The sequence below is a fragment of the Pocillopora damicornis genome, chromosome 11, assembly GCF_964200805.1.
Source record: "Pocillopora damicornis chromosome 11, jaPocDami1.2, whole genome shotgun sequence".
Lineage (NCBI taxonomy): Eukaryota > Metazoa > Cnidaria > Anthozoa > Scleractinia > Pocilloporidae > Pocillopora > Pocillopora damicornis.
In genome coordinates, this window is record NC_142680.1 from 2,128,069 (window position 1) to 2,150,000 (window position 21,932).

General features: G+C 39.2%; 4 protein-coding genes and 1 long non-coding RNA gene across 6 annotated transcripts in view; 2 read left to right on the forward strand and 3 right to left on the reverse strand.

Moving 5' to 3' along the window:
* Positions 1-822: 822 nt before the first annotated feature.
* LOC113676893 (uncharacterized) lies at positions 823-8,040 on the reverse strand. 2 transcript variants are annotated; one of them, XR_016181017.1, is made up of 4 exons: positions 7,871-8,040; positions 6,925-6,970; positions 1,319-1,373; positions 823-934 (listed from the first exon to the last, which is right to left on the reverse strand). It is a non-coding gene; the product is annotated as an uncharacterized LOC113676893 (long non-coding RNA). The 2 variants fall into 2 exon arrangements; XR_016181016.1 differs by lacking the exon at positions 1,319-1,373 and having other exon boundaries at positions 7,871-8,030.
* A 1,046-nt stretch (positions 8,041-9,086) lies between these two features.
* Positions 9,087-12,062, reverse strand: LOC113676866 (ATP synthase F(1) complex subunit delta, mitochondrial). The gene is made up of 4 exons (XM_027193598.2): positions 11,881-12,062; positions 10,902-11,052; positions 10,113-10,201; positions 9,087-9,456 (listed from the first exon to the last, which is right to left on the reverse strand). Exons 1-4 carry the CDS (start codon positions 12,001-12,003, stop codon positions 9,331-9,333), a joined length of 489 nt encoding a protein of 162 aa, XP_027049399.2. The 5' UTR covers positions 12,004-12,062; the 3' UTR covers positions 9,087-9,330.
* A 13-nt stretch (positions 12,063-12,075) lies between these two features.
* LOC113676865 (uroporphyrinogen decarboxylase) lies at positions 12,076-17,214 on the forward strand. The gene is made up of 11 exons (XM_027193597.2): positions 12,076-12,276; positions 12,733-12,818; positions 13,209-13,271; positions 13,737-13,772; positions 13,890-13,934; positions 14,068-14,184; positions 14,534-14,695; positions 15,298-15,426; positions 15,534-15,634; positions 15,922-15,985; positions 16,317-17,214. Exons 1-11 carry the CDS (start codon positions 12,147-12,149, stop codon positions 16,491-16,493), a joined length of 1,110 nt encoding a protein of 369 aa, XP_027049398.2. The 5' UTR covers positions 12,076-12,146; the 3' UTR covers positions 16,494-17,214.
* On the reverse strand, positions 16,258-20,184 carry LOC113676864 (chloride channel CLIC-like protein 1). Its single transcript, XM_027193596.2, has 3 exons — positions 19,997-20,184; positions 18,820-19,581; positions 16,258-18,117 (listed from the first exon to the last, which is right to left on the reverse strand). The coding sequence occupies exons 1-3, from the start codon at positions 20,144-20,146 to the stop codon at positions 17,437-17,439; spliced, it is 1,593 nt and encodes a 530-aa protein (XP_027049397.2). The 5' UTR covers positions 20,147-20,184; the 3' UTR covers positions 16,258-17,436.
* Positions 20,185-20,609: 425 nt separating this feature from the next.
* LOC113676854 (uncharacterized) overlaps positions 20,610-21,932 on the forward strand; it is a 1,532-nt gene continuing 209 nt past the window's right edge. Inside the window, exon 1 of the mRNA XM_027193577.2 lies at positions 20,610-21,932. This exon is cut by the window's right edge and continues 209 nt beyond it. Coding sequence (XP_027049378.2) covers positions 20,669-21,640 — 972 coding nt within the window. The 5' untranslated portion in view covers positions 20,610-20,668 and the 3' untranslated portion in view covers positions 21,641-21,932.

Consider the following 21,932-nt stretch of genomic DNA (forward strand, 5'->3'; position numbering starts at 1 on the left):
ACTCAGTCAGTGAGACTATCAGTCCATCAGTTTGTCTGTCATTCAGTGTGTCAGTCAGTCTGTGAGTCTGTCAGTTAGCCAGTCTTTCAGCCTGCCATTGAGCCTGTTATTAAGTCAGTCAGCTAGCTAGTCAGTGCATGCAAGTCTTTCAGTTTGTCAGTCAGTCAGTCAGGCAATCATTCTATCAGTAAGCCAGTCTATCAGTCAGTCAGTCTGCTAGCCAGTCAGTCAGTCAGCTTTTCATTCATATAACCAGTCAGTCAATCAGTCTCTCTCTCAGTAAGTCCATCAGTCAATAGGACAGTCAGTCAGTAAGTCTTTTGTTTGTCAGTTAGCTGGTCAGTCAGTTTGTCTGTCAGTGAGCTTTCAGTTTGCAAATCAGATTGATTGGACCCTTAGCTTTTTTTTTCATTTGACGGTATCTCAGTTGTAGCCAGTTCCCTTAATGCTAGACATGTTGCCCAGCACCAGCTCCCAAGTTCATCCAGTAGTGATAAGAACAATGGTGAATTGGTAAGTCTTCAATTTTGAAATATTAAAATTAAACAAACCACCAATACAGCTTCTTGTGACAATTTGCTCCCTCAAATAAATTTCTAGTCATCTACAGTATCTGGCAGTCTGGTCCTTTACGGAATTGCAAATCAAAGAGTCAACTGTTCCAAAAAAACTCTAAAAGTGCCACCTTAATCCACAATAAATTGATACACTGCATGTCTGAGGCGAATTTTAAGTTTATGTCCCAAATGCACTGATGCTGCTTTGTGCTAAGTCAGCAGCATCATGCATTTACCACCTTGCATCAACTCAAAGCTTGGCCTATTAAAAGAGTTTGTTTATCTGGTTCACCTTACAGCTGGATTGCAAAATAAAACAAGCATCCTGAAATAAATCTGCTCTTGAAGCTTCAGGTCCACTTTAACAAACATCTGACCTGGAGAAAATAAGATGAAATACCAATTGATAAATAAATTCAAAATTTCTCAAATTCTCAAATTTTTAGTACATTATCAAGCAAACATTGGCAATGAATGTGAAACTTAGCGGCTGTACGTTGCTTGTTTGAGAACAAATTTTTAGAAGGGAAATAAAAAGTTTTTTGGATACATTTCTTAAAAATGAAAGGAGAAGCAGGGATATACAGTCAGTCTGTCAATCAAACAATTATTCAGTCAGTTACTATAAACATCAACAGAAAAGTGGCATTCACAGAAAAGAAACACTTGGAGGAAATCTTTAGTTAATTTTTGGCATCATTTGTAGCTTAGTGGCCAGGCATTTGATAAGACAAAAATTTTGATTGAATAGTTTAACTTACACTAAATTTCTTGCACAATTTCCAGATGTTGTCCCAGATAAGTTTAACCCCTGATCTGTTACAGAAATTTTGGGAAAAAGATGCGGCTTATGTACTGTTGTTTACAGTATATATTAATAGGACAGCTGAAAAAAATCCTAACACTTGAGACTTGGCCCTTTTAAATTTCTTTAGTAACCATGACAGAATTTCACCCACTACTACCAATACAGTATCAAACAGAAAAGTAATGATAATGAAGAGAAATGTAAATAAAAAATTCTCTGAACTAACAATATGAAAATTGTATTGCAAACAGCAAGGAGAATTACTAATGAGATTTGGGAGTGAAAGGGTTAAATTAAATCACACTTGGACATGCCTCAACAACCAGTAAAAAGGGCAAGATTTCCATAAAGCCTCATACTTCAAAATGCGTATTTAACTGATATAGGAAACCATTGGCTGGAAAAAATAGTTCCCCTTTGGAACTACTGCATTGTTTTGGAATGGTATTTGGTTATAGAAAAATCTCTTTAGAAAAAGCTTTTCTCAGTGAGGATATGAAATAGCTCCATAATCAATGATCTAGTTTCACAACAAATAAAATCGACGCTTTCAGTTAAATTATAGCTTGGCTGCAGATTACCTTAACAAAAGCTCATTTGCATTTCATTGAATACAAAGTTGTGACTGCTGCATTGTAACGATATCGATCTTATCGTTCTATTTACTTCCGGTCCGCATTTACGTCATGACTACCACCATGCTTTCCGGTTGAGTAGAGTTGGTCGGACATCGATTAAATAGACCTGTGTGTGTGTCTTGTTCTTCCTATAAACAACGCCACATGGTGTCAGTGATTTGGGATTCTTCCTACAGAATCGTCGCTGAAATACTTGAGTGCATTTTCAAGCCAAACTCAGTGAATCTAGCTCCAGATGACCGAATCAGGCTCGTCGAGCGTAGCTTCAACAAGCACGCAGCCAGCAACTCCTCAATTTATCCAGTCCTCTATTCCTTTACCGTCGAAACTAGACTTCAAGGGGAACTTAGCTGTGAATTGGAAGAAATTTAAGCGGCTTTGGACAAACTACGAGATCGCCTCACGGCTCAGTACGCAAAGCAGTAATCTTCGAACAGCCACATTGTTGACATGTATTGGCCCAGATATCCTGGAGATTTACGATGGTTTGCCCTTCGGAAATGAAGAGGAGAAAACCGACATCGACAAAGTGATAGAGCTTCTAGACGCCTTTTTCATCGGTGAGACGAATGAAATATACGAAGCCTATCTGTTCAATCAGAGAGTACAAGAGGTCGGTGAGTCATTTGATGTTTTCCTTACAGCTTTACGTTCGTTAGCTAAAACGTGTAATTTTGGCATCATGCAAGAGCGAATGATTAGAGACAGAGTTGTGGTAGGAATTAGAGATAACGCCACCCGAAAAAAGCTGCTAGCTGAGAACAAACTAACTCTTAACAAGTGTATTGATATTTGCCGTGCGAGTGAAACCACATCCAAACAACTTAAGGAGATGTCCCATGCGGAGGAGGTTAGCGCCGTTGCCACAGGCCACCCAAAATCGAAGATAGGTTTTCGCCATAATAAAGTACGAAATCTTAGTAAAGTCCAACGCCCCGTCCCCAACAAAGTAACAGAACCAGTTAGATGTAAGTTCTGCCACAGAACTCATCCTTTAAAAAAGGAACTCTGTCCAGCATGGCAGCACAAGTGTGATAACTGTGGTCGAATGAACCACTTCTCAGTGGCTTGCAGAAGTCAGAAAGCTAACAAAAAGCAAACTAAGAAGTCAGTTCACAATGTAGAACAAGAAGTTCAGGAGTTTAATGACGAAGATTCTGATGATTACTTATTCAGTGTAGAATCTGTGAGCGTCCTTTATGCAAAAAACAGTCCAAAGAAGATTTATGCTAACATGCGCTTGAGGGATGAAACAGTGAAATTCCAGTTAGACTGTGGAGCAACAGTCAATATCCTCCCAGCAGATATTTATCAGAAGGTATTTAACGATCCGCGAATGGAACGCCTTCAGCCTACTCAAACTACCCTTGTCATGTTCAACAAATCAGAGCTGAAACCTCTAGGATGTACTAAGGTCGAGACCTTCAACCCCAAGAATGGACAGTGTTTCCTCACGGAATACACCGTCGTTCCAACAGGTCACACAGCACTCCTTGGTGCTGAATCAGTGCAGCAGTTTGGCCTCATAGTGATTAACACCGATAACATCATGTCTCTCTCGAATGAGATTCCCACACAGCCGGATCTCGTGAGCAAATTCGGAGATGTCTTCTCAGGAGAAGGAAAGCTCAAAGGAAAGCTTCACCTCGAGATTGATAAGTCTGTAACCCCTGTGGCACTGCCAGTGAGGAAAGTCCCCTTTGCAGTAAAAGAGCCTTTAAAACAGGAACTAGAACGCTTAGTTAAGATAGGCATCTTGCAACCAGTAGATGTTCCAACAGACTGGATTTCCTCAATGGTGGTCATTAAGAAGAGCAATGGAAAGATAAGGTTATGTATTGACCCAAAACCTCTGAATAAAGCACTCAGGAGAAATCATTTTCCCCTTCCAGTGATCGATGATCTACTACCGCTGCTTACGAATGCTAAAGTCTTCAGTGTCGTCGACGCGAAGAATGGGTTTTGGCATGTGCAGCTAGACGATGAAAGCAGTCTTCTGACCACATTTGGTACCCCCTGGGGAAGGTTCCGCTGGACGCGGATGCCCTTCGGCATATCACCCGCTCCGGAAGAGTTTCAGAGGAGATTGGAATACGCCCTGGAAGGTCTTGATGGAATTAAGCCAATATTTGATGATATCCTTGTTTTTGGTGTCGGAGAAACAGAAGCTGAAGCACTTTCTGACCATGATGCAAAGCTGACAGCATTGTTAGAACGCTGCCGCGCTACTGGCATTAAGTTAAACAAAGAGAAGCTTAAGCTCCGTCGCAAAGAAGTGAAGTTTATGGGACATGTTATATGTCAAGATGGTCTTAAGCCTGACCCAGACAAGGTACAAGGTATCAAAGAGATGCCAACCCCGACAAGCAAACAAGATCTCAAGAGACTTCTCGGCATGGCAAATTACCTCCAGAAGTTTGCTCCTAACCTGTCAGAAGTTACATCCCCAATGAGAGACCTTTTGAAAGAAGGAAACCAGTTCCGTTGGGATGAGCAAGTACAAGGTTGTAGTTTCAAGCGAGTTAAGGAGATACTCTCAGCTGCCCCTGTCCTCAAGTATTTTAACCCCAAAGACGACGTGGAATTGCAGTGTGATGCATCAGACCGAGGACTTGGTGCATGTCTAATGCAAGGAGGCCAGCCCGTGGCTTATGTATCTCGTTCCATGACAGAAACAGAAGTGAACTATGCCCAGATAGAGAAAGAGATGCTTGCAATACTTTTCGGAGTAGAACGTTTTGAGCAGTTTGTATATGGTCGACCTGTCAAGATCCAAACTGACCACAAACCCTTGGAGAGCATCTTCCGTAAAAGTCTACTCAGTGCGCCTAAACGTCTCCAGCGAATGTTGCTAAGATTGCAGAAGTTTGACCTTCAAGTGTCTTACAAAAAAGGGACTGAAATGTATCTGGCAGATACACTGAGCAGAGCATACAGAGTGCGCAAGAGCACAAAAGAAGATGTAGCAGAAGATGTTATGTACATAGAGGACATGAGAGGAGACACTGAAAGAGAGCTAGAGCACATCAATATGATACAATACTTGCCAGTATCGGAACCAACGCTGATTGCCATTCAGCAAGCAACAGAATCCGATCCTACCCTGAGAGAGCTGAAGAGAACAATCAGGCAAGGTTGGCCAGCTACCAAAGCTGGGGTATCAGCAAACATCAGTGGTTACTTTACATTTCGGGACGAACTGTCTTTACAGAATGGACTGGTGTTCAAAGGTGAAAGACTAGTTATCCCTATGAGCGTGAAAGCTGACATGTTGGCTAAGATCCACCGGAGCCACATCGGCATCCAAGGCTGTCTCAGAAGAGCAAGAGAAGTAGTTTACTGGCCTGGGATGAACAAAGATGTCGAAGATTATGTAGCAAAGTGTGCCGTCTGCAACAGCCAGCCTATCGAGCAAGGAAAAGAGCCAATGATTTGTCACGAACTGCCTAGTAGACCCTGGGAGAAAATCGCAGTTGATCTTTTTGATCTGAACGGTGTAGATTTCATGGTGACCGTTGACTACTATTCAAGCTTCTTTGAAGTCGACAGAATGACAAACAAGACAGCAGACGAAGTTGTGAAAAAGTTGAAAGCCCATCTTGCCCGCCATGGAATTCCCGACCAGCTTGTATCGGATAATGGACAGCCCTTTTCTTCCGCAAAGTTCCAACAGTTCGCAGACACTTATGGTTTTGAACATATAACAAGCTCTCCAACATATCCTCAGTCCAACGGCAAAGTAGAGAACACGGTGAAGACAGCAAAACATCTGCTAGAGAAAGCCGTCAAGTCCGAACAAGACCCATATCTTGCCCTGCTGGACTGGAGAAATACTCCCACAGAAACACTCAACTCGTCACCTGTTCAGCGATTATTCGGTAGAAGAACAAAGACTCCACTCCCAACCTCAAACCAATTGCTCAAGCCGAAGCTACCAGAGGAGGTTGATCAGAAGTTGAAGCTACAAAAGGCTAAACAATCCCTGTACTACAATCAAGGCGCCAAAGAACTGAAGGAACTGCGCCCAGGAGACACAGTGCGATTGCAGCCACTAAAATCCCACTTGGGAAAGAAGAAGGATTGGACCCAAGCAAGAGTCGAAGGCAAAGTCGACATAAGGTCCTATCAAGTCAGAACAGAAGATGGAAGAATTTATAGGAGGAACCGCAGACACCTGAGACATACACGTGAAGTGATGCCACACAGTGAAGATGGGATGAGATTATCCCCAAAAGCAACACCAATTTCTGCTACTGCAAATTCTGGTAATGAAATACCATCGGTACCACCTTCCATACCAAGTACTGCAGTCAGTAAGGACCAATCAGACACAGTACCTTTGCAGAACACGGACAAGCCACATCCGGAATATCCACCTCAGTCTGCAGCAGATAAGCAGGAGATTTCCCCATCGGTGACCACCACTCGATCTGGACGAATTGTGCGACCACCCACACGTTACCAGTGATTGGGGTTATCGAAAGAAAAAAAAAAAAGGACATGACAAACTCTTAATTTTCTTTTTTTTTTTTGTAGTTTATTTTAAACTAGGATTGAGACGTTCAGTTACGTTTACATTTTTTTTGTTTCCTGAAGAAAGGGAGATGTAACGATATCGATCTTATCGTTCTATTTACTTCCGGTCCGCATTTACGTCATGACTACCATGACAACAAAACTTTAGAGACCATGCTTTCCGGTTGAGTAGAGTTGGTCGGACATCGATTAAATAGACCTGTGTGTGTGTCTTGTTCTTCCTATAAACAACGCCACATGCATTAAAACGCCTCGTTTATAACAGCTCAAACAAGTGGAGGAAACAGAAGGATCGTGCAGCAGCGAAGTATTCTGCAGTTTTCCTAAGATTTACCAATACATTATCCAAATAAAAGCCAAATTAAACGTAAAATTACCAGCTTACCATTAATCGCTGATGTGAGAAGACCGTCATAATTTGTGATCCTTGCCTTGTACTTGTAGGCCTCCATCGGTCAGGGTCGACCATGGGTATAGCATCCTAATTGTGTGTTTGGCTGGAGCATCTGCGACTATGACTGTGAAGGCCAATGCGTGAATGGCAGTCCCTGCCGCAAGTGCTGCACGTGTATGCTGTTTGTTGGACATTGCTGATACGAAGTTTTCTGCGGGTCCGCCTCCTTGTGGCAGCTTGTGTCAGCTTCTCTTCTCCTGTTTTGAGGTGCCTTGTAACGGCTCCTCTCCATTGTGACCGATCAGCTGCGAGATTTTCCCAGGTCTCTGTGTCAATTCCTACAGCCTTCATGTCACGCTTCAAAGCATCTCGGTATCGCAGCTGTGGGCGTCCTCTGCGTCTACTTCCAGTGGCTAGTTCACCATACAGTAAGTCTTTGGGGATGCGGCCGTCTGGCATGCGATGAACGTGGCCCAGCCAGCGGAGTCTACGTTGCCTGAGTAAGGTTGACATGCTTGGCAGGCCCGCACGAGACAAGACCTCTGTGTTTGGGACTTTGTCTTGCCACGAAATTCCCAGGATGCGGCGGAGGCTTCTCATGTGGAAGGTGTTCAGGCGTTTTTCTTGTCTGGCGTACATCGTCCATGTCTCGCTGCCGTATAGCAGTGTACTGATGACACAAGCGCTGTATACTGCCATCTTGGTCTTCTCTGTGAGCATGGGGTTGGACCACACACGTGTAGTGAGGCGTGCAAGTGTGGCAGCCGCCTTTCCAATTCTCTGGTCGAGCTCGAAGTCTAAGGAGAGATTGTCAGTGACAGTGGAGCCTAGATACGTAAAATGATGGACCACTTCGAGCTCGTAATCGTCGATGGTAACGGATGGTGGTGTTTCTGTTCCTTGTTCCAGGACTTTAGTCTTTAGTCTTTTTCCTTGCCTAGGTGCCCGCAATTAGGTAAAACACTTCAGTAAATTCCTCATAAACACTCATGACATTGGAGCTTGCATTAGTACGAAGATTACACGAATAAACCGATATCCAAACCTTGAATCCATCGCAATGAGACTTTTCAGACAAGTGCAATATGGCGGAAGTAGACTACGCTCGAAAAGACCTGTGGGAAAAATGGACTTGGTTGTTCCCAGGATCCTACCGATATTGATATTCAATATAGTGGATAAGTAAGTTGAGTTACCTTGAAGGTTGAATGATACCGATGCTGTGGAAAATGCAGTGAGGTATGACAATGTGATGGCTTTTAAAACTAGATACACATCTATGGGCCTAAAATTTTAGTTTACCAGGTATCTTTTTTACCCTTTGACTCCCAGAGTGTTATGAGTTACTGAGGCAGAATTTCTCCTTAAAATTTTAAAAAGATAAGTGATCAGAATGAAGAAAATCATCAATTAGGGGATCATTAATTCATCTGAAACCAAACTCTTCTAACTAGCATCACAAGAATTGTATGGTAGACAGTAAGGAGAATTACTAACAAGATCTTGGGAGTAAAAGGGTTGACTGATCAAAGGGATACTACTGAAATGAGCCCAGTTGTACTACAGGCATTTTTCTCTTTCCCCAGAAAGTCCATTGCACCAAATGACATCTTATGCAATGTTGACATAATTGATTGAGTGATTTCTATTGCCTGTGTGTGGAGAAAATGAGGTGTTAAGGACTCACTTTAAAATCTAACTTCCTTGAAATTCTGGCCAGGGCTTCTTTAATCCTTTAACTCCCAGATCAAATTTGTAATTCTCCTTACTGTCAACCATACAATTCTTACAATGTTAGTTTAGAGAATTTAGTATTGGATCAACTAATTATCCCCAAATTGATATTTGTCTTTATTCTCATCACTTGTCTGCTTGATATTGTATTGATATTGTAAGGAGAAATTCTGTCTTGGTCACTAATGGGAGTTAAAGGGTTAATGGAGAGAGTCAATGAAAGGAAGCAGTACAGCAGTAGTTATTAAAGGCCTATTTTCAACCCTACAATTACAAGTGCTGCGTTGTATTTTGTGTAAAACATTATATCCGAAATCATTTAAGTGCCAATCAAAACAAGTGTAATGTTCAAGCCCAGACAAGACAAACAAAATGGTAATTAATATTATCATTCATTTGATGGTAGCAAAGAGTGTGTGTAAGCTTTAATCACATTTTATTCAACACAAAATAACTCTACAAGCAATTTGCTTTGCCACTTTTTCTGAAGACAAAATATAATAGTGGTGGGCTATGAAGAGGCCACAAAAACTTAGTACATTGTCAAATGGTGATTTTACAGGTTAGAGGCAAACATTACACCAACACCACCACAGTAGAAATCTTGTGTGCCTTTCAGAGTTTATTCAAGTAGAAAAAAAAAGGAGAAGTAATGAGTTATTATCAATGTCCCAAGGCTTTATTTAAAGCATCTAGACACTCCACTGCAATTTGTGCTTTTGCTTTCTCTTCATCACTTGCTGCATTTGATAAGCTTTGTTGAGCTTGATCTAACTGTTGGGTAACAGCCTGAATAAGGAAAATAAGACAGTTATTAAATATGACAAGAACCCTGAGAGCCTTTTCTACATTCATTACTATATTGATTTTTTTAAATGATTTATTTTAAGTTGGGTACTTTGAACTTGCAAAAGTAGCTATTGTAACAATCTTCATTGATTAAAGTAGTTCATGAAAATATGGCCACCACTCAATTATAGAAGCAAAACCAAATTAACTTTTCATTTCAATCTCTTAACCCTTCCACTACCACAAGCGTAACCAGGGGGGGGGGGGGATTTCTCTTTTCAGGATCAAAACATTTTCAACCAGATGGGTAATGAGAAGAAAGAAAAACATCATCAAAGGAATACTGTTTGATTTCAAACCCTACATTTGGATCTCTGAAAAAAGAAATTCTCCCTACTGGAGTAAATACAGTTTGGTTCTAGTTACATGTATTAAACACTTTTATTCCCAGAAGTGAGTAACATGTATCCTCTTCCAATAATAATTATTATCACTACACTGCCCAGCAAACAGGTAATGAGAATACTCAAACTTATCAGGTACGAGTGATCTTGATCTGACACTAAATTCTGATAACTTATTTACAAGGAAATGTGTGATGGCTAGAGGGGAGAATTTACAATCAGATCCTGAATTTAAAAGGTTAAATGACATACCTGTGGATCAAATCTGTCTATGGGATGGGCTTCCTCAGCAAGAATTTGAACTGTAGAGTCAGCATTAATGGTCACTGTACCACTGCTTGCTGGAAAGAGGAAGTTGAAAGGAAAGTCAGTGCCCCCATCTCTCGCAGCAAGTTAACTCTAAAAAATCCATGCAGTTATACACCCCTAGTTATACAAGACATCATATTCCCAACCACAACTATTCATTGTTTTGGTATGATTTATATAAGTGCAAAATCTAAGGCTGATTTTGAGTTAATCAATAAAACCTCTAAACTCATCTGTTGGAAAAATCTTCTAAAAAAGGGGATATTAATCCTTCAATCAAATCCTTCAAAAAGTTTTGCTGGCAAAGTGAGATACCTATGAGCACTGAGATATTACAGGAATGAAGTGTCAAAATGAACAAAAGATTAAATGAAATAGTTCATGTTATGAGTTTGTGGTATTTTAGTTTAATAACATCTAGGTGACTTATCTCAACTTAATAAACATTTCTGAAATATTTCAAGTATTCACTGTTTTTTGAGTTTGTCAGTAATCCTGAATTAACAAGAATTATTAAATGATCAAGACCAACATGAGTAGACTCAGATTAGGAGGAGACTGGAAGCCATGTTTGTACAACTGGAAAGCATGAGTATCTCAAGTACCAATGAGAAGGTCATAGTTACAACTCCTTTTGGGAAAACTAAAAGTTTGTTATTTCTGAGTATGCCTGTTTCAAACACTGAATAACCATTTTTCACTAAACTCTGTTACTCTATTTTCAATACTCGCCAAAATATTTATGAACACCTTCTTCATCAGTTACAGTCAAAAGGCCTGGTCGCAGAGTTGCCAGAGTGGGAACATGGTTGGCCAGAATACCAAAACTACCAGCTGTGGTTGAAAGATCAACTTGCTTCACTTCAGCTTCTGAATAAAATGACTACACAAAAACAGAAACAAATTAATTGGCCAAAAGCCAAAACAATTCTTTTAAATGCAATGTAATCATGAAAAAATTGCTGTTCTTGACTAGCAAATAGTTAATGACCACAATGTGGAGTATCCTCAACTTACTTGAAGAAAATCGTTCACAGTCAATTATCCCGAGGTGCTTTAACCCTTGAACTCTTAAGAGTGACTAAAATCTACCTTCTCCTCACAGTATCACTACTAAATCAACTACTATGGTGATGAGAATAAATCAAACAGTAGCCAACTTAAGAGGCTCTTGACTCTCAAACAAGTTCTCTTTGTCAGTACCTTACAAAATGTATGGAGAATAGTATGGAGAATATGCAGATCTATCAATATTAGGGTGTGATGGGCGAGTATTCACACATTCATTTAGAGAGAGGATATGGCAAAAGTTTACATGTATTTGTGAGCTGTTGAACAACTGGGTGTAGAAGTGTGATGAATGCAGAAGGCTAGAGGTAATTCATAACTGGCTCACTACAAATCCATCATGGACACATGTTTGAACTACTTCCGAAAGATTTCCATCTGAAGAACTAATATTTGAAGCTGTGTTGATTTTGATGAATAACATTGAGTAATCAACAGCTGTTAATTTGACACATCGCCTCAACAACTGTATGATTTTAATTAATATCCAATTTAATTTCCAAGCACATATAAACATTCAACCACAAAGAGTCCCTCAATACGATGGTTAGATTATCCAAAATTTATATTAGATCTGTAAATCATAGAATGGTGGTAACCCGTGCACATGTTGTTACAGAAGTGTCTTCTATACAAAACATACCTCTGAAGGCGATCCAAATGTAAGAGAAACCGCAGGACCACCATCAGCGAGACTTCTCCTGAAGATCAAAGATCCTGGTTGTCTCAAAAGACGAGGCGCTTGACGAGAAATTAATCCCAACATCCTGTAGACCCCGGCAAAATGGCGGCCCTTGTGAAGTAACCCGTGGACCTTTGCGCGGAAAATGGAACCCAGCTCCCCGCCCCGTTCTGTGCCATGTACTTTTCCGGAACTCGTGAGTTTGGAGAAGGAAAATTTATTGTAAGATGGCCAATTGTGAAATGGAGAATGGTTTCCCAGAGCTGAAAAATGATCTGATTTTACGAGCTGCGCGTGGCGAAGTGACAGAGCGAGCACCCATTTGGGTCATGCGGCAAGCGGGTCGCTATCTGCCAGGTGAGGAACTTTCGTGACAGTGACACAACACTTTTTAAGAAAGGAAAAACTGGACTTTTGTAATTGGTATTGCCGTCTGAAAATCTTGTATATTTAAGAGACCCATCCAATTACGAGGAAGCTACAATTCTACCTTTATTTCTTTATCAGGTGTTCCATCTTCTCATTGATTTGACACCATAATGAGATGATCGGGATTATTAAGTAAAAATTATGTAATATTTCATTCATGAAAGACTTAAAATTCTCAGTAGTAAGGAAGCATTAGGGAACATCAATTAAGTGATTTACGAAGAAGTTTTTTTAAACCTTCCACTCCATTATATGGTAATTTGTCTTGGCTGATGAAATATTATTATAATAATTTTAAAAAAATTAGTAATGTGATACACCTCGAAAGTTGTTAGATCACGAAAAGGACAATTTACTTTTTTGATTGGAATTGTGATCTTTCAGAATTCCTGAAATTAAAAGCAGAAAACGATGCTGATTTTTTCAAGATGGTACAGACTCCAGAGCTGGCTTGTGAACTAACTCTCCAGGTACAAAATTATGAGACTGTTCTGTGGTTAAATTTCAAAAAAATTTAAGTCATTCTACTTCTCTCTAGTAATAAATGAATGATCTCTTTATTTTTGAAGCTTGAAGCCAACAGTGCACTTAAACCTATAAACCCTAAGAGTGACCAGCATCTAATTTCTCCTTACAGTATAACTGCTGATCACTTATTAAGGTCATGAGAATAAAGGAAATGATCACAACTAAAGAAGTTCTTGATTACTATACAAATTCTCCTTGTCAGCACCTTAGGAAATGAATAAAGAAGAGTATAGGGAATATGCAGACTGATGTTAGGGTGTGAAGGGTTAATAAAGACTCAGTTGTATTTTCTTACACTTAGTTCAAGAATATACTTATTTTTTTTCCCTCAGCCTATACGAAGATTTCCTCTGGATGCAGCCATTATCTTTTCAGATATTCTTGTTATCCCTCAGGTATTATGATAATGTTAATCCATTATTTTCATGTAAATCTTAAAAACCAATTTCAATTGTCTGCTTCACTTAATACTTCAAAATTCACTTAGCTAAGGGCTTTATTATTTACCCCTTTTCACTTGAAAATCACCATAGAGTTCTCCTTTTTCTCCTCTCTCAATCTTTCCTTGTGTCTTCAACCCTGAGATAGCAGTAAAAGTGTCAGAGTACATGGGATTAGATAAGGTCTTTAGATCAAGAGGCCAGTATAGTAGCCATTTCTCCTTTTTTTCATATGGCTACTAAAAAGAATTTTGCATTTAATTTCAATGGCTTGAGACATATTTTTTTTCTGATGAGGAGAATATTATCCCACCACTCATCTTTTCATGAGAACCCTGCATGTTCACCAATGTGTTTATAGATACTTTGTATCCAACAAAGTTCATTAAAAGTTGTAACACAATATCTTTTTTTTCCCAGGCTCTTGGGATGACAGTTCAAATGATACCTGGCAAGGTTTGATATTTAAATGTAACTTGCATTTAGGTGTCTTTCAATGAAATAATTATTACCAAATTGTTATTAGTTAAAGTAAACAATAACTGTTTTATTTCATTCCCTACCCAAATTTAGGGTCCAGTATTTCCTGAGCCCCTGAGGGAGCCAAGTGACATTGAGGTATGAATAGAATGTGTTTGAAAAATTCATCTCCAAGAAACAAGTCACACTTCTCTGCAATTTCCTAATTCTAGAATTATTAATTGAGGGTAAGGTACAGGCAAAAGAATGAACAAGGTGATTTCTTCCACAGAAACTTGTACAAGAAGTTGATTTAGAGAAGACTCTTGGATATGTTTTCCAAGCAATAACTCTAACAAGGAACAAACTTGAAGGAAAAGTTCCTCTCATTGGTTTTACAGGAGCTCCGGTAAGAAAACACAACAATTTTTTGCTCTCTTCTCCACAGTCCCACCAGTGACCAAGACAGAATTTCTCCTTACTCTATCAGTACAATATCAAGCACACAAGTAATGAGAATAAAGAAAAATATCAATTAGGGAATGGATGGTTGATCCAATTCCAAATTCTCCAAATTAACATCACATAGATTGTATAGCAAACAGTAACAAGAATTACTAATGAAATCTTGGGAGTTAAAGGGTTAATGAACAGACTTTAAGATGGTACCACTAGTTTTTAAGATGTTACAGTTAACTTAAAGGTAGTTTTATCATATGAGCCTCTGCTTACTATATATTTTATTCCTTGTTTCACAGTGGACTCTAATGTGTTACATGATCGAAGGAGAGAGCAGCAAAACTTTTAATAAAGCTCGTAAATTCTTAAACCAACATTTGGAAGTTTCTAGCAAGCTGTTACAACAGATGACTGATTTGATTGTAGATTACTTGGTTCTACAAGTTCGTGCTGGAGCACAGGTGAAAAAGTGCTTTACATAGCTTAAAAAGTGTAATTTGTCTCACAATTTAGTCACTTATGATGTGGATTGAAAGTGACTGCTTTATAAGGAAAATGGTTACACTTAATGATGAGCACTGTCAACTTTGTACTTATGTATGGAAAGATTCTTTTTTCCCCAAACTATGAACAAAAAGATGCAAGAGACTTGGTAGCCTGGCTTCTAGCATATTGTACTCCAGATCAAGAAGTGATCACCAAGTACTGCCAAAGGGTAAATCAGAAACTCAACCAATTTCTGTGGGTGGGTGAAACCTGCAATCAACTAATGTCCCATCCAGTGGGAGTCATAATACTCCCAGTAACTTCATACCTAGAAAATGGCACAAGATCTAGCAGTGATGGGCCACCAACTATCTAAAGGGTCCCCCTGCCCTCTATAAAGGAATACAAAATTATGTATCACAGACTATATTCTGAACAGTTTCCAATAAACATGTATCATCCCCATTTGGGATTAGCTGGTTATAATGGTCTGCAATTTTAGAAACAAAAACAAAAAAATAATGGATGATTCGTTTAGCATTATGTTATAATTGCCTCTGCTTTCTTTCCTTCATAGATGTTACAAGTGTTTGAGTCTCATGCAGAGGTTATTGGCTATGATACATTCATGCTGTGTTCACTGCCGTACCTCAAGCAAATAGCTGAAAAAGTCAAAGAAAAGTTAGGACCTGATGCGGTTCCAATGGTAAGGACTGAGCTAGGGGTCATTTTTAAAACTTATGATTTGGAATTAATAATTACGTATTGTTGACTGCACAGGTGTTTAGAACATTTACCTTTTTTTTTTGTTAGACTATTTTTGCCAAGGGTGCACACTATGCCATCAAAGACCTCTCTCAAATTGGATATGATGTTATCAGTCTGGACTGGACAATGTCAGCAAAAGATGCAAGGTTAGATCATAACACCTCCTTACTAAACCACAAAAAAGATTTATATCAGCGGATATTAGCCAACACCCTTATGATGACACACTGGTTATGCTGTGTCCCATGATTGAGTGTTCTGGATGAGCCAATCATGGTTATAATCAGCGACAAGTATGAGCTGTTGCTCCATAAATCTTTGCTTTTGTGGATCTAGGAAGTCAGTCATGGATTTTACATACAATTTTCACTTGTCTGAAAAAGTTACTGGTAGTGTTCAAAAAAAATTTTGGGCATGATTTTCTATTTGGCAGGATTGTTGCACCAACAGTGACACTTCAAGGGAATCTTGATCCAGCCTGTCTGTACAGCAGTCATGTAAGTGATCACCTTTCTCAGTATTTCAAGGTCTTTTTCTACCCAATATCTTATTTGTGAACACTATCTGCTTTAATTTATAGCGGTCATTCACCTTTATAGAGATGTTCACTTTAAAATTTGATCCAATCATGTCATAAAAAAAATTTCAATTTTTCAAGAGTAGACAAAAGGTCCTTTTAGTTTTTTTTTAAGTAGGTAAGTTTGAAAGAACAAAATCCTATCTATAAGGAAGAACCATAACTCATAATTTTACAAGTGCCTCAGCTAAATCTGGTTGAAAAGTCTAACTGATATTTTTATTTTTTTAATTGCAAATGTCTAATTGCAGGAGGACATAGTACATGCAGTGAAAGACATGTTGAGGAAGTTTGGTACCCAACGATACATTGCTAATCTGGGACATGGGATGCATCCAGATCACGAACCAGAAAAACTTGCTACATTCATAGATACTGTTCATAATTACTCAGAGACACTCAATGAAAGAAAAACGCCTTGTTCTTAATGTATGAACATTTGTTACTAATACATGGTTAGTAAATAAAATCTTCAGCTAGCTACTGCATTAGCATACTGATAGGAGATTATCAAATGAGAGTAACAACTCAGTCACATTAAATTTTTTTCCTTTAAAACAGAAAAGTTCTGAAAAAAAACCTCAAACCTTAGTTATTTCAAAATCAGTAGAGTTGCAGGGTTTTCATTAGGAAACACTAAAATGAAAAAAAAGGGTAAAGTAACAAAGGCATAATCTTCACTTCACAATATACAAAAAATCTCAGTCCATCAAGATTTAACCTGCAATTTTTTTTCCACTTTGATTCTTGATCAACACCCTGAAGCTGAACTAGAGATTCCTGGTGTTGAACACTTGAGTTCACTAACTATACTGCAGCACTTACTACTTTGTTACTTTCCCTACATTGTCATTACATTACCCAGTATTAAGGTGAAGAGATAAAGAAAACTTATTAGCCAGAGGGTTTCTCCTCGATATCACACTGAATGCTCTCAACAAACTAGCAAAAATAGGTATGGCAACCAGTAGGAAGAGTTACAAATCACATCACAGGAAGACATACAACTTATTGAATTATAGTTGAGAACTGTTCACATTTCATAGGTGACTACATCACTATTTATTTTCTTACATAAAATTAATTTAACACTGAAAGAAATTCAGTAGTGGAATTTCAACAACAAAAATTAAAGCTGTTAAAACCTTATGTAAGTGTACTACTAACAGTACTTCTTCTGGATTATTTACTTGTCAAATTTCTCCAGTTATACTCCTATGCTAAGGTACCCTAACCAATTTTATCAGAACAAGCCAGGAATAAATTAGAGTGTTGGTCTTTTACACTTTCCTATAGCCTCTTGCAGGGATTGAACAACTTAACTGATCTCATTCATTCATATGCAAAGAATCAACTTTACATAAGAATATATCAAGATTCCTCGAAGTCAAAATCCCTCATATGAGCAGTATCTATATTCTGAACAGGAGTTTTCGGATCAGAAGTCTCTAAAACAGGGTGTGTCTCTGTAACAGCGCATGTTGTTGCAACAGGGTGTGTTTCTGAGACAGGCTGTCTCTCGGGTCTCTCTTCCTGTGCCCCAACCACAGTAGCACCAGCCTCCACATGACCAAGGCCCTCTGGTGCTGGCTGAGGAACTTGTTGAATCATAGGCTGGGCTCTTTGCATGTCCTCTTCCCATCTCTGTTGTCTTTCATTCATGGCATTCAAAACATCATAAACCTGCCCTAAACGATTGTGGATGTCCTCTTGTAAGGGAGCATTATCAATTGCACCTCTGGGTTGTGCAGGCACATCATTTAAGTGACGCACAACATTCTGGAGTTGGTCCTGAAGCTGTTGCAGATTTCCATGGATATTTCCAGGCAGGGCAGGGGCAGTGGTAGTTGCGATTGTTACAAATGGCAGCCTTATTTGTAATCCACTAATTGTGAAAATGATGACAACAATTAAAAAGATTACAGCAATAAACACAAACGGCTGCCATTGCAATGGAACCTCTCTGAACAATGCTCGAAAACTCTTGCCCAAGGCCTCTGCAATGTGTTCAAATGGCTGAGCAATGATACTGGCCACTGTTGCAGAAATTGCCTGAAAGAGTTCATATAGATGTCACTGATTTAAACACAATCTGAAACTTGCTTTGCATATTTGCCCCTTGATTAAAACAGTCTCAATTAACTGTATTGTTTCAATACTTGATTCCAAACTCAATAGTTATATCCGACATTATGATTAGTTTGTCACTTTTAGTTAACACAACCATCACAAAGTTAAACATGGACATCACCATTTCTAAGAGGGTGCTTAGTGTGTAGGATTGTAAACATTTTTGTAAACAAATCAAAATTCTGAAAGAGTAAATCCCATGATCTTCAGTGCATAAAGAGAACAGAAATCACAACATTGATTCATGTTATGAAAACTTGATGAGAACTGAGGCAAGTACAAAAGACCGACCCCAAGATTGGAATTCAAAATATGAATTATAAACAAGTTTTAGTTTAAATCTAAACAGATGGCTTGAGATGCAGTAAGAGTTCTTTTAGAGAGCTGCTGTAATTCATTTAACTCCCATGAGTGATCAAGACAGAATTTCTCCTTAAAATATCAATGCAATATCAAGCATAGATGAGAATATAGTACAATATCAATTAGGTGATAATTAGTTGATCCAAAACTAAGTTCTCCAAACTAACATCATTTGACATGTGTGACAGGCAGGAATGAGAATTACTCATGAGATCTTGGGAGAGAAAGGATCCAAGATTACCTCAATGAAAATATACTTACTTTAGAGGGAGAGATTTCCCAGAATGGATCAACAAGCAATGTCTCCTGGTATTTGATACAAATGTCATCTGTAAAGGTAAATGAGTTCCTAAACCAAAGTACTAGAGACTCAAGTGGTCGTAACTGATGATCTGGCCGGCACTCCTTGGGAATCTCCTTTTCCATCTGCGCTTGTTTAGAAGCAAATGCCTTTCTGTATAGATGGTACCACTCCCACGGAATACTTACAGCAAAGCACAGGAAAAGAACACACCAAAGTTGCTTCCTCCAAGTTAAAGTTGTATACCTCTCAAAAACCACTGCAGCACAGAGCACAAAAAACAGTGCTGCCAGGACAAGAACTGCCTCTTTAGTTACATAAGTGAAGGATGATGAGTCCCATTGGTTAAAGTCATACATGCTACCTTTGCTTTTAAAGTTAGATATGATAGCAGTGACTACTTCTGCAGCATCTTGGATGTTTCCGTCATCAGATTTGATGAATTTTTCTAAGGTTGCAGTGTCATCTTTTGAAGCAGTAATTGTCACATCATGATCACCACGATCTTCAAGATTGCCTAATATGATTCTGATTACCCTCTTAAAGTGTGGCGTTTCACACGGTGAGGCATTAGCAACAGTTTTCTCAGCACATACCTGGCACTGAGCGGGCAGCTTTTTCAAATCTTTCTGACACTGTGTTAGCTGTGCTTGAAGCCTGCTCATGGATGGACTGTGGTTAGGACTAGAATCACCATCTTTTGGAGGGCCACTTAAAGTGTCCTTAAAGATGAAAAATGATACAACTGATTACCCCAATTGATTGCACTCACATCACTTAAAGCAAAAGAAAAGAAAAATTTAAATCAATTGTTACTTTTAACTATACACATTTCCACTTCATTGTGAAATTGTGGAAGTTTGTATCAATAATCAACTGGAATCACTCAGTTTCATAGTGGGTTAGCCCGGTAACAACTACGATCTCTCTAACCGGCCCTCAAAATGAAAAGCTCGTCCCTCTAATCGATTCATCGTTTTCACCAGGTTCATTTAAAGAGGTCACAGGTCTGCACTGAGCAGGAGAAACCAGCATTGCCAGCGAACGACGCGATACAATTGTTTATTTGATAACGCTAAAAAGATGGATTCGGTCTTCGCGCGGAAGTAAATGTACATGAGTATAAAAAAAACTCACCCCGTGATCAATGGTTTTAGCAGCTGCATCGTATTTAGTCATATCCCAAGGATTCACCCACTCTTCAGGAGTTGGGTCCACCTCTATAGTTATCGATAAATAGCTTGAATAGCTCAAAATAACGAAAAGAAACAAAAATGCTTTAGCCATGCTACTCTGTTAGTTGAAGCTTCAAACTCCGAGAAAGTTGAAAGAGATTGGGTACTAACTCTTACCCCTACCCTACACGGGTGAAATTTGTGTACATGTACTCAGCTTTTGTCATAGCCCCTTACCTTAAAATAGTTTCATCAAAAATCCCTTTTATTTTATCAAACTCACTTAATTTTTTAAAAATTTCCTTTTCTTTGTTGTTTTATCATCAATGGTGACCACATTATCTTTCACGAATTTAATTTTCTGGTCTTTCTCTCATGGGGTTTTTTTTGTCGCCTGATTAATTTTTTTTTCACTATGTTTTGTTTCTTTCTTTCTCCCCTACGAGAAATAGAAGGGATGACTGTGAATATGAAGAGCAGTAGATGAAAACCTGAAAACTTTTGTCCTCCTCTCTCCCATCCCTGCCGAGTACATTTTTGCAAGACTCCCCAGGGAGTGCTTCGCGCCCATCTTTTCACGTGGTACAATGTGTTTGACAACTCGTTTGAATTCAAGTATTGCAATAATTTCAAGATGAGTTTCGTGTACATGGTCCTCTTGAAGCCTTCTGAAATACGCTTCACGAAGAACTTACTCGCATCGGAATTTGACAACGGAATTCCCCTCTCGGAGACCTTCACTCAGATAAAGAATGGAGAAATTCTGTTGGAGGATGTCCCTGCAATAGAGGTTGTTTTCTATCCCGAGAAATGGGAATGGTTCACTCTAAACAACCGGCGACTGTGGGTCTTGAAAGAGCTGGAAAAGATTGGAAAATGTCGCTATGTGAAAACTAAGAGAGTTGAGTACCAGGAAAATGTCTTTGAGTATCCCACCTTGCTCTATGGTTCTGCAGCTCTGGCAGAAAAAAACCGTACGTTCACGTGGGAAGGTGACAACTTGCGAATCACAACACGGCGAACTCCGTCAAGAGAAGTCGAAATTTATCACGAAGAGGATGAAAGGAAAACCCGACAAGATTTGCAAAGGAGAGGCCGGAGCGGTTCACAGCACAATGAGAAAAATGTTAAGCATTGTGGCAGTCGTACATCTAGACGTAGACGACGTAGGAAGCGTTACCACCCATACTGTAGACACAAAGAGCCACGTGTGCAAAGGGAATTGTACGCAGGCACCACTCTTTGGATTCGACAGCAAAGCGTTGACAGCCTAGAAGAGCGGAGTCGCAGCCGCCGAAATTCTGAGACGTCAGAGTATTCTGGTTTAGAGTACGGTTTCCATTTTAGCTCCACCTTGTGGTTTAAAAAAAGACAAGCGTTTTTACAGCGTGTCTATTGCGTTCGCACCGGCCGTTTGAGGGATCCATCGCGTTTTGTAGATGTCTTGTACACTTGTGGCGTTTGTTTTAAGAGCTTTCAGTCCAAAGTCAGTCTGAATCAGCACAGTGAAGAGCTTTTCCACTGGGCCTGTGTGCGATGTGGAAGGTTTTTTGAAACTCATACCGCTCTGGGGCAGCACAAACTTGCTTTAAACCATACAGTGTGAACGCATAATACTTATATATTTGTTTGGTTATATTGGCAAGACTGAAAGTAAAGTCTAAACGCTATCTTTGTTATCACTTGGAAACTGATAGCTGTCTTTCTTAATTATTTTTAAAAAGTTACAGTGCTCTTGCCATTGTTTGTCACGCTTGTCGCGCGACAGAAATTGCATGACAATATTGTTGTGTTTATATATAGATACACGAACTGTTACCAATACTTTAGATGCTTATGAGATCACACTTTACTATCCGGTTCATCATACTTGTGCTTCATATCAATGACAGCTTGAA